This window comes from Beta vulgaris, chromosome 6, assembly GCF_026745355.1.
Source record: "Beta vulgaris subsp. vulgaris cultivar EL10 chromosome 6, EL10.2, whole genome shotgun sequence".
In the NCBI taxonomy this organism is placed as follows: Eukaryota; Viridiplantae; Streptophyta; class Magnoliopsida; order Caryophyllales; family Amaranthaceae; genus Beta; species Beta vulgaris.
In genome coordinates, this window is record NC_079207.1 from 71,189,475 (window position 1) to 71,202,341 (window position 12,867).

Sequence of the window (12,867 nt, forward strand, 5' to 3'; positions counted from 1 at the left end):
TATGTACAAGTATTTGGGAAAGAAAAACTTTTAATATTACATGTAACATATTTATCTCTAAGATAGGATCATGACTCTGTGGGTTAAAGAGTGAGGGATAACTCAATTGATTCGAACTTCTTTCCCGATTTCAGAAGATATTGAGATCGATTCTCATCTTTTCCTTGTGGCCTCTCTAAACATACAAAAAATGATTGTGGGTTAGAGTGGGGAGAAATTTCTAGGTAATATACAAGCTATAATTGTTAGTTAAACATTATAGGGTGTATTGTATTTTGCAAGAGAAGAGATAACTCTTTCCTTCTTAAAGACCCCCAATGCAACCAAAAGCAAATAGTCATTTCATTTTCCTCCTATAAAATCCTTACTAAATTAGAGAAGTAAAAGCCCCAACAAAAGATATTGCATTGCGTTATCTTCATAATAAGTGGCTTCATTTTCGCTAGTGACATTTCTTTGTTTGTTTAAAGAATAATAAATATGCCACACCTTTGAAAAGTATGATATCTACTTGAAATGGAAAAAGGAAAGAAAATTTCCCTATAAACGAAAATGCATGTTTGAGATAAAGGGTTCAGCTTGTTGGTTGAAAAGCATAAGGACAATGAAAACCATTGTCACTAGTTAGCTTGGGACACTATTGTAATGAAATGGTCATTGTCACTGTCGTAAAGGTCTTTAATTATGTTTAATTATAAGTAGTAGTATAGTGTAGTACATGAATCTTCACATACGTGGTGCTCCTTTAGAATTTAGATAACTATTCAAATAAAATTGTACAGCATCGCAATACTAGCTACATGTACCACAATATCATATCCAATGGTATACAAAGAAGAACATATATAGTTTCAAAAAAGGAACCCTCGCTGCAATATCTAAAACTCCCTTCTCCCCAGCGAACTACTACTAAGCGAAACCAGTCCTAGGGGTTCGACGTCCGCCTTGGCATGGTGGCTGTCGATCCCCTCCCCCTTTTTCTTTCGCTTTTCGTTTTTCCCTTTTTGTTGTTTTCGGTCGTCGAAGGTTTTAGGGTAGGGAGGTTTGATTGAAGCTTCGGTCGTGGGTTCCTTAGTGTTCCTGGAGTCTCCACCGGCAAGGTTCCCCTTCCCTTGTCTCCCTTCCCTAATGTATGTGTCAGGGCCTCCCTTTCGCCTCCCCTTTTTTTGATAGCCGGTCTCCCTCTCTCCTTCCCTGTTGTTGCGGTGCTTTGGGCTAGTGTTTATACCTCGTTTTCTGTTCCAGTTTTAATTTAATGTATGTTTCTTCCCGATCTAATATCCCTTGCTTTCTGTGTATGGATATGCTTGGGTGTTCGTCAATAGTGATATGTGGGTAGTGCATGACTCTTGGTTTTCTATGACAAAGGAGGATATAGGAAACCTTGTAAATAGAGCTAATGATTCTGAAGTTGGTTGTAGAGTTTGTGCCGCTTTAGGACTTTGAGTGTTGGTTAAGATGAGAGGAGGTTCTCAAATCAGATCTGTTGTATGTCACTCTTCTAGGTTGGAGATTGTGAGGTTGGATCTTTGGATCCATAGGTGCGGCGAAAGTTCATCAACCTAACTCGCCCCAATTTTTCGTGGTGGCTGCAGGTGTCATCACACCTAAAAAATGCATCTTGTGGGAGGCCCTCTAATTTGATTTGGAGCAGGTTAAGACCTCCACCTTTTTTGAGTTTCATTCTAATGAGACTAGCTAAACTTTGGGTATCGTCACAGCAGGGCCTGAAGTCAGCAAAGGACGTGACTTCATTGTTAGTTGATTTCGTAGAATTCCATGAGGTTGTTTCTCTTCAGGGACCTTGTGATTTAGCATATAGTGAACATAGGGGGTCCACTAGCTCTAGTGCGGCAGTCTCTCCATAATATCGTTAGAATTTTGTATTACAACAGGTTCCTTCTCATATCAGGTCTTTTTCATCAAGACATATCATCCAACCTCACCTGTCATCGCTCAAGACAAAATACTTTTGGACTGGACATGGAATAGTTAGTTTTTTCTTCTTAAAGTACGCACGAGCTAATGAAGCTCCTGTTATTGTTCATTTTTGTTTGTTTAGTTGTATAGCATTAGGCTGTACTCCAATTTTAATTAATGTAAATTTTCTCGATGTCAAAAAAAAAGAATAACATATATAGGATTGATTGATATAACCTAACTGCCATTGCCTTTCTTTTTCCCTAGAGTGCCCAATCATGCACAAAAACTTGTGACTTATTCTAATTTCAAAAGTGGGTACCAAATGTGGCAATAAACGATCCAAGAATAATCATATAATTGTATAACAATTCCATTATGAGTTTTGCTCATTATACTACACATGCAGGTTAAGTAAGGGAAAAAAAAGGCTATGCTACAGTAGAAAAATAAAGTGGCAGATTATATATATATACTCCTTCCGTCCTTATTTATTAGTTTACCCCTTTTGACTTTTCACATTTATCGATGTAAAACTTTGAGTAATAATATCTCTAATTATATATTTGTAAAAATTATAAAAATTTAATATTCCAAAACTATATATTGAGACGAATCAAACAATATTACACATGATTATATTTTCCTTATATATAAAGTACAAATGATGGTCAAAGTAATAAAGATGAATAATATTATATATAAGTCAAAGTGAGTAAACTAATAAAGGACAAAGGTAGTACATAATAAATTTTGTAATCCACTTATCATTCGTGTGATCATTAAACATGATACTAGTCGCAATGCTTAGGGCAAATTGATTATTACATTATTACATATTATGAATAACGTCATAGAATGAGAGTAAAGGACACCATGGAAACTCTTAACAAAATCTTCAAACACTTAAACCTCACTAAATAGTGACTGCCATAAAATAGTACTCAGCTCCTGCAGACAACCAAAAGACATTAGCATTTCAATTATAATTTGTTTTAACCTGGTTTGGAAACTAGTAACTAACTAAATCTAAACCAAAACAAGTATAGTAATAGAACGGCTGAAATGACGGGAGAAACAAACACCAAAATAGGACCCTCAAGAAAGGAATTAAGTGTCAAGCAAGTGGACCAAAAGATAGCAAAATTAGAACTAATTTTTATAGGCTCCTACTATTTCCCACTGAATCATGTTGATTTTCTCAACTATTTTGTACATCACCAATTCACCAACTGACTCGATGCGCTGAATCAGAAAGTGACTTGAGTAAAGGCCACTATCAAATGGGACCAATATCATATCAAGATTAGTCTATGTATTTTGTTTTATATACTACTTGATACTTCGATTAATTACTAATGATGTCTTGGCCTAGTAGTTAAGATTGAGGTGCTGTGAACGATAGGTCGTCACAGACTCACAGGTTCGAATTCCCCCTCATCTTCTTTGTACTTTGTATTGCCTTCGTAGCTCATATGGATCAAAAAAAAATTGATACCTCGATTAATTGTATATATATATATATCTTAATTAATATGCTCCACTACATTATTAATCATAGTATTAATGCAGGGTTTCCTTTAAACTTTCTCTTAGTGGGTCTACATACTTAGTACTCATTCGTTTCATATAACTAAAACTAGAAAGAAGACTATGATTAATTTCACCTTTATAGAGACATGCAATATTATTCTAGATGCATGACAATTAACAACGTTAGAATCCCATTATTATATGGGATGATTAGCCAAGCTTGCTTTCCCTTGGGGAATGTAAACCATGATCCAAGTACACAAATTATTGTACTCTCGATCATACAAATTAGTCAGGGGAGAACATCATATTTCATGTTATTTGAACTACTATAATAAATCGTGATCTCACTATATTATAGCTAGGTTTTAAAGTATGGCACATCTCGCAAATCCGGTTTATTATTACTCTCTTGTCTATAATTAAGTTCAGTTTAGTTCAAAAAATAATATAATTAAAGACTATTCAACCATTATATAAATTAATACACTTTCAAGTCCATACAAATTAGAGATGGATCTTTTTTTTTTTACCATGCATATATATCCCCAAATCAAAAGTGACGATAAAAAGAATATTCGTATGTGTTGGTATTATATTGTGGTTCGTGTTATAGCATATGAGTTAGGATGCCTCACTAAGAACAAGTTTGCACTCTCAATCATGGTTCAAGATATAAAATAGAAAACTATTAATTACTAAACTTGTTCAATATAATACGTATAAAAATACGGGTAATGTTATATGTAGCCCTAAGCATTAAATACATATTTTAAAATGGAAACAGTTTATGAATTCATGATAAAATTTCACATCATTTGAGGTAATAATAAATGCTTTATTCAAATTTTTATTTCTATTTTAAGCTTCTTATAAGGCTATATATATCATTTTCCTAAAAATACATCCAATATTTTTTCAAGCATTTATCGTAGCATTGAGTCCTTATGCATGCATCTCCCCCTTCTCAAACTATATAGTAACTCCATTGGTCTTTTTGAGATAGGGACCTAGTGGTGTGGTCCTTCTCAACTCCAAAAACATTAAATAGGAAGACAATAGGGATTTGTGTTAGTGAGAAAATCTTAATTAATCATATATATTTGACAATGCAACCAAAAGAAGCATAATGATAGTTCTACAAACATATACAAATTGATTAGGATATTTAACCAAATCATCAGATTGTAATGTTATTAGGTGGTTAAACCAATAAGTTAAAAATAATAATACTCTATAAAATAATAATGGAATTGTTTCAATGTAACATAAACATGAGCATAAAGAGCAATGATATTCCCATACCGGGTATGTGCCAATACCATGACATTTACGTGATTTTGATGACAAAAGTAATATTAAAAAATTATAAATTTTTTGTTTTTCTTATTTTTTTGGGGGGGCTTGTTAGTTGAAATCTTATATCATATCCTAACAATATCTTATCATATCAGTTAGCTATTAAATCATATCTGAGCTACATCTAATCATACCGGATATGAGAGTATACTTTCTCTGAGCATAAAAGAGATATTATCACACCTAATAATGTTTAAAACATACTGAATAAAGCAGAAGATGTAAAGGAGATTAAACATAGGCTAGATTTGAGTTTTGCATGGATTTGAATGAGGATCTTGATGTATACATGCAATGCATAATGTGGTTGTCAAATGTATCTTTTTGGAATAGCAGAATCAAATACAGCACCAAAACTGTGACCATAAAGAGTGTAATCCAATTGAGAAAATTTTAAAAACTTGGGACCCACCAAACAATATATTCTACTATTGGTGGGGAGTTATGGTTGGGTAGTGGGTTCCCACAAGTGAAAAATAAAAATGATATCACCCCAAAAAAAATTAGGTTTTTAGAAAAAAATAGGAACAAAGACAAAGCAAGTCACAGTGCCATCACATGACTTTATTAGTTGGAAGCTGTAAGGGTACCCCATAAGAATTGGGTGGATCCATGTTCTTAAGTACTCTTAAGGTCTCCCCTCCAAGCTAAAATAGAAAGAAGAAAAACATTTTTTTTTAAAAAAAATATTAGTACTGGAATTTATAGTATATAATTCTAATAATTATTCTATCTGTCCTCTATTAGTTTACCTCTTTCTTTTGCAAAGAGTTTTAGGAGAAATAATATTGTGGGTCATAGAGAGAAAGATAAACTATTGAATGTATGTGTGATAAAAAGTTTGAAGTCCCATTCCAAAAACAGAAAAAAGAGGAGTAAACTAATAAGGGACAACCTTAAAAGTAATACAGGTAAACTAATAGAGAACGGTTTTATATTATTAAAACTAATTTTATTAAAAAAATAAAAAGAGAAGAACTGAATCTTCCCATCCACATGCTCCCCTGCTTCTGGTGTGCTCAGTTTGCACTGATCCCCATGTGCCTCTTTACCCTTGCGTCATTCTCTCTCTTTAGATAGTGATTCGTCAACCACTAGTTTATAGTAATATAGTAGTACTCCCCTGAATATTTTAATTTTTCCATATCTTCAATGTCTAAATAGTATTAGTTTTATATCTATTGGTTTGTTTTATAGGAGTATGTCGATCAAAGTTTTAGGAGCTAAAAACAAAAGAATTGAGGAGATAAGTGTTGTTGGTGACTATATCTCTTACATAAGAAATTTATGACAAAACTTTTTCCTCCCATATGAGCTATCATAGGAACATACGACATTGTAACCCTTGTAGGATAGGTCCATTGAAACTTCATTAATTGATCAACTGATGCAAATCAATTCACAATCGTGAATAACACTAGTCTAGTTTAGGTAAAGCTAGACCCGAGCATGGGTCGTGCCAGGCCTGTTCAGAGGCTCGGTCCACAGGATTGCGACAATAGGGGACCGGGTCGAGTCCGACCTGTGAGTGGGGGGCCTTGCTGTGTTGGGTTTGAAATTTTCATATTTTGTCCACGGGTCGTGCTCGTGCCTCTTACGAGCCTGACCTATGTTTTATGTTTTTTTTATTCTCAACTATTTTAAACTAAAAAACAAAGAGAAGGGGCGTTCTGCCCACATGCCATATAGTGGGCTCATGCCGGACCAAGCTTGAAATAAAATTTCTTGATCATGGTAGGCCCACGTAGCGGACAACGGGCGAGGCCGGACCCAAACCATATCGGACGGATAGTCGACCTACGTGTTAACCCGCCCCATGCCTACCTTTAGATAAAGCTCTATGAAGTGATATTTTAAGACACTATATCGAATCCTTTAAGTAGTCATTTTTATCAAGAACCTGTTATATTTAGTCCTTAGAGCTACATATAAGAAGCTAAAAATAAAAATATTAAGCAATAACTAAGCATCTAACAATTCAGGAAATGTATATGATGCTTATAAGGGCTACATATAACATTTTGACAAATTACGTAATTGAGCATGCACACACAAGCCCACACCAAAGGAGAGAGTGACCACATACAAACTCAGATGAGGTTCCATCCTATAACTTGGCTATAGGAGAAGTAACCCATTGATCAAAGTAAAGGGTAAGAAGTTATAATTGGAAAATTTCCAAGTATTTACCCATTCTAAATAATGTGTAATTTTGTCATAAAATTATTGTATAATACTTTGTATTTTATAGGAGCAAATAGATAGCTCCGTTATGTATAGGCGGGATGGCAATCCGATCCGGATCTGACCATAATTCGCTCCGATTTAAAGGAAAAAGTTTAACTCGATTCTGACAAAAAGTAATATGAATCCGTTAAAAAAGTCTGATTCCGACTTTAAGGCAATTAATTCTTTTTTATTTATATTAATGTATTATGTATGTATAATCTGATTCAGACTTAAAGACAATTGTATTATTTAGGATATTTCCATTGAAGGAATGATTGTTAAAAATAATGTTAATGTTTAGATTATTTGTACTATATATGATTTCCATATGATTATTAAAAAATAAGTAATAATTAGATTATTATATTATAAAAGATTTTTCTATTAAAAAAATGGGGCGGAAAAAAAGTCCGATCGAATCAGAGTCGAATGTTAGGATTTTAAGTCAGATCGTACATGAATTTTCGGAGTGAGTGTGGAGTCGGACTCATATTTAAAATCCGACTTCTTGTACGATCGGAGTCGGATTATGCATAATCCGTTCCAAGTTCGATCTGTTGCCATCCCTAGTTCTGTATTAGTTTTATCATCTATTTGTAGTTTTGATGTACTAGTCTTAGGTTGTAATTCGTGTTTTATTTAATGCAAATTTAATTTATCGATGTAAAAAAATACTCTACATATTTTTGTTTATTTTCCAGGTAGTCAGGTACGCATAAGGCATTAGGGCCTAGTTTAACTATCATTTTGCAGGATTATCAGCCTAACGCCTGACCTACACCACCCCTCTGATCGTCCTTATTCACGAACCTCCAATGCTCCTGAACCCCTGGCATAAGGGAGAGATTAAAGGAGAAAGAATCCTCTTTCTCCTGATTCTCTACTTCATATGTTTCAAATTAATTGTAACACTTTCTTATTTTAAGGTTAAATTTTGACAATTTGATCATCAACGTTGGACAGCTCAATTCAAATTTCCTAATCTTTAATAACATCTGATTAAAGATCCTAATAGCCAAAATAAAATTAATTAATGTAGTAGAGGCCTTATCAAAAATAATATATATTTGAAAAGAAGGGTATCAGTTTAATACCATGTAGCAAAGCCCATAGAATAGATGGAAAAGCTATCAAATTTGAGTTGGATACAACCATTTGTCAAATATTGTATGATTGTATCATACTGGCCAAGATCTGCAGTTTATATCCCTGAGATATAGAGGTATATGGGTACCTTTTTCATCCCAAAAAAAATGAAAAAAAATCTCCAGTTAATTTTTTTGAATTTTTTCCTTGGATAATGCAAAAGTGGGTTTTAATTCCCAAAATATGCCCAAAAAAATTAAAATTCCCTGCGTCGTCCACGTAGGACGGCACGCGAGAATTTTTTTTTTTTAGTAAAACCGCTACTTGCAGTAGCGGTTTACAAGTGGCGAGAATTTTTTTTTTCAACTTAGGTAAAACCGCTACTCGGAGTAGCGGGTTATTATGAAAACTGATATCTACTTACCATATTTTGCGCAAGTAAACCGCTACTCAGAGTAGCGGTTTATTTTAAAATTAAACCGCTACTTTGAGTAGCGGTTTCCGTGGGTTAAAACAAAAAATAATAATTTTCTCGCGTGCCGTCCTACGTGGACGGTACGCAGGGAATTTTAATTTTTTTGGACATATTTTGGGAATTAAAACCCACTTTTGTATTATTCAAGGAAAAAATTCAATTTTGAAGATGCGAAAAAAAAGAAGTTATGGGTTATCTGCGGTCAATTTTAGTGGTTGAAATTACTCCAACAAGGTTACTTTTATATAAGGTTTTGTGTCAACGGTATATAATTGAGATGTTTATTTTATCCTTTTTCCTAAGTGGTTATGCTAATAGAGTCAAACTCATCCATTTATACTATGATTAGAACAAACATCTTTCTAGAACTTTGTGCCAATAACTTTAGCCAAATGATTACTCCTGAATAGATGAATCTGTGCAGTAAAGCCAAGAACTATTATGAATTATATACTCGTTTCTAGAACATCATAATGTACCTTGTAAAGTGAAATAATTTGCCTTCATAGATGTTTAAGTCTAATGGTGATGTAATAATGATCCTGGTTAACTTAGCATCTAATTTGTCTGCACGACTGGTTAATCTTTGTCGATGAAGTTAGATGCATGTTGTATTATATACCAACGTCGTCTTATGATTTTGAGCCTCTATGCTATTTATAAATTTAAGCCCTAAATATGAAATTATTGAGCAAAATCATATACCATTTGTATTTTTGGAGTCATACTTTATAAATTTTGATCTTATTCACCATTATATAAATAAACACATAGTTATGTGAGATCTTATTAAGTTCATGTCAATGTGTGGTTTCAAAATATTTTTTTTTATAATCTTCATACATAATTAAATATATATCTATACTAATATATTAAAAGGCGTGCGTAAAGAAGGAACGGTGCCACATGGCGCTCTCCCTGAGGGGGTTTTACTCCATGTAATTCACAACAATAAAAAAAGTTTGAAATTGCATAATATAGGGTTTGATCCTCGGACCTCAATAACATATACTTCCTCTGTTCCATAATAAGTGAAACACTTCTCTAAAAAGCTCTCACTTAAAAGAGAGAAGTGTTTCACTTACTATGGAACGGAGGAAGTACTAAAGTCTTAACCACTAGACCAAATAACATTTAGTGTTATAATCTTAAATTATAATATTAATGAATGAAAACTTTCCTTACCCGGGGTAAAGCCGGGCCTAATAACTAGTTTATGATTGAAAATCTGCATTAAAGACCTTGAAAACTCAAGTGCTACATTTTTTGTAGAGCGAATGAAGTATTCATTGAAGAAACAATAATTATTTGTTAATTTCACTCTTCAAAGTTCAAACACCTTTAACTTAAAATAAATGTCTTTTAATATCCCATTTAACTATTACAATATCTATTAACATTGAGTAAGTCTCTCGTCAGACAGTCAAATAGTAAGCTTATTATCAAACAGTTGACGTCATACACGCTGACATCAGATTGAAGGAATATTTCTCTAGACTTTCCGACGATTACTAAATATAAATAAGAATAATATTATGAAGATAATAGAATTAACAGTTTTTTCACCAAGTACCTTTGAGATTTCTTAATTCACCTAGTACCCTCGAGTTTTCCAAAATTCACCAGGTACCCCTGTTGTTTGGAAAAATCATCAGAATACCCTAAATGACTAGCGACCGTCAATTCCGTCAATCATTAAGGCTAAATCAACAAAATTAACCCTAAGTAACCTAATTAATACTAATTAATCCTAATTAACTTTAATTAAACCTAGTTAATACTTTTAAATTTTAATTAACCTATCTCTCTCCCTAACCCTCACCTCACCCACCCTAATGTCCTAACCACCCTTAACCACCCACCACCCCCATCCCTCCACCGTACCTCTACCCCTCCCCACCGTAGCCTCTCCCCTCACCCCCACCCGTCGCGTAGCGCCACCCCCACCCTGGCGCAGCACCTCCCCCACCCCCTCGGTTCCCTTGAGCCAACTTCCCCCTCACCCCCACCCACCCCCACCCCCACCCTCATCGAATTTCGCTCCTCTCCCCCCACCCAGTCTAATTTCCTTAACCTTCTGGTTGAAGGTCACTTGAATGAAGAACAGAAACTCGACGGGGGTGGGGGGAAAGGAGCAAAATTCAACGGGGATGGGAGGGAGGGGCGAGGAAATTGACTCAGGGGTTGCGAGGGGTAGGGGTGAGGGAGGCGCTGTGCGAGGGATGGGGGAGGCGCTGCGATGGAGAGGGGCAGGGGTGGTGGGAGGGTTAAGGGTTAGGGGTTAGGATTAGGGTTGGGTTAATTAAGTTTTTTTAGGGTTATATTTAAAAGAAAGTTGACAGTAGGGTCACGTCAGGTAATTTTTTCAAACCACATGAGTTTCTGATGAATTTTGAAAAACGTGAGGGTACCAGGTGAATATTAAGAAAATTCAGGGAAACCTGGTGAAAAAACCGTTAAATCTAATAGTAATAATTTCGATATAGATAAGCTCAGATTATAGGTGATCATGGGCCGGGCCGGGGCAAAAAAAATTTTGTCCATTGGTCGGGCCTGGCCTAAATTCGAGCCGAAATTTGTGCCAAAAGCCCACTATTTCGGGCCTAAATTAGCGGGCTTTTACGGGCCAAAAACGAGTCAGGCCAAAAAATAGACTGAAAAGTCGTTTTAGGCTTTGCCTAAAGCTTGTCCAATACCAGAAAAATCAGGTCGGGCCGAACCGAAAAAATCTGCCCAAAAACGTGCTGGGCGAAAATGATTCGCTCTAGCTCAGATGAAGCAAGTACATTCTTTGTGTTGTGCCAAAGGAAAAAACACAATCGAAGGTTGAAAATCCAAGATAGATTGATTGGTTAATCAAACGCCACGAATTGTTTCTCCAACCTTAGTAACCACACATGAAGAGGCCCAAAATTATGCTCCAAACCTCTTTCACAACCTCATCCACTTAAACATCATCTCCTCAACCGCTAAAACCACCCAAAAACCATGTCCTGCTCCACCACAACAACCACCCTTTTTCTCTCTCCTCACTCCACCAACAAAACTCACCTCAATTACCCAAAAAACCTTCTTCTTTACCCTTCAAAACCCACCTTTTCATCAACCCGACCCATCACAAAAATCCAAGTTTCTTCCTCCCCCACCAACAAACCCACTACAATTGGTAATAATCCGGCTCAAAACCCGACCCAAGAAATCGTCTTTTTTGATGGGGGTGCTCATTATGGTGATTTGGTTGCAAATTTGCTTCTGGGTTTTACCCTTTTTTGGCTTCCATTAACTCTAGCTGCTGTTTCAAGGGCATTTTTTCTAAGGTATAGGTTCACAAATTTGAGAGTTACTGTAATTTCTGGGTTTACTGGGGAAGAAAGAAGTGATTTTTCTTACAAAGTGGTAAAAAATGTTCAGGTTGTTCCTAGATTTATTGGAGAGTGGGGTGATATTGTTATTACACTTACTGATGGGACTAAAGTTGATTTAAGGAGTGTGCCTAAATTTAGGGAAATTGCAAAGTATTGCCTTTCTATGGCTGAAAAGTCTAAATAGATTGAAACAAATGGGTTTTTGAATTGGGTATTGAGCTGATTATGTTTGAGGAGGTATGTAAATGTTCTTGTTTTTTTATGTTCACTTCTAATTTCTTATTTTTTGAGGGGTTTTATATAGTATTTTACTTGTTAAATGTTAGTGACATACTGTAATTTGTGTTCTAATTTTGTTGTGAAGTGAATGAAACCTAAATAGTTTTTGATTTTTATGCCTTTCATTGCAATGTCATATTGGTTAGTACATTTTGTTGGAGCTGAATTTGTGTGCAGTGTGCTTACTGTTTGTCTGCAAATTTAATTTGGTGTAAAATGTTGTCGGATATAGCAAGAAAGTCTATGGAGTGGGAAGAGAATAATTTTAGCATTATGTAGATTGTCAAGTTTTTTGGTTGGTATAATCCAATTGACTCATGAAACTGTGATGCTATATTCACAATTTTTTTCCAGTTGTTGTACACTATAGAAAATACTAAGGATCAATTAGGACCTTATAATGGTTTGGTCCGTTTATCATGCAAGCGAGCTATAATCTTTGTTGTTAGCCCGATCGTAATTCACTAAGGGCGTTCGATCGGGATATCGCCCGACCCGACCGGGAGAAATTCCAGTTCGACATTATTTCGTAAAACAGTCATAACATTCTCGTTTCTCAGCAGAATTGGGCATATGACCTCTTGTTAGAAATCTCTTTAAACAAGCTATCACCTCCAATTT

The 12,867-nt window shown here is 35.0% G+C and overlaps 1 protein-coding gene across 1 annotated transcript; it reads left to right on the forward strand.

Moving 5' to 3' along the window:
- The first annotated feature begins 11,366 nt into the window (after positions 1–11,366).
- Positions 11,367–12,362, forward strand: LOC104897951 (hypothetical protein). Its single transcript, XM_010684929.4, has one exon. The coding sequence runs from the start codon at positions 11,591–11,593 to the stop codon at positions 12,149–12,151; it is 561 nt and encodes a 186-aa protein (XP_010683231.1). The 5' UTR covers positions 11,367–11,590; the 3' UTR covers positions 12,152–12,362.
- The last annotated feature ends 505 nt before the right edge of the window (positions 12,363–12,867 follow it).

What these genes read in the sequence shown, in the direction of transcription:
- LOC104897951 (XM_010684929.4), top strand. Translation starts at nt 11,591, where the DNA reads ATGTCCTGCTCCACCACAACAACCACCCTTTTTCTCTCTCCTCACTCC.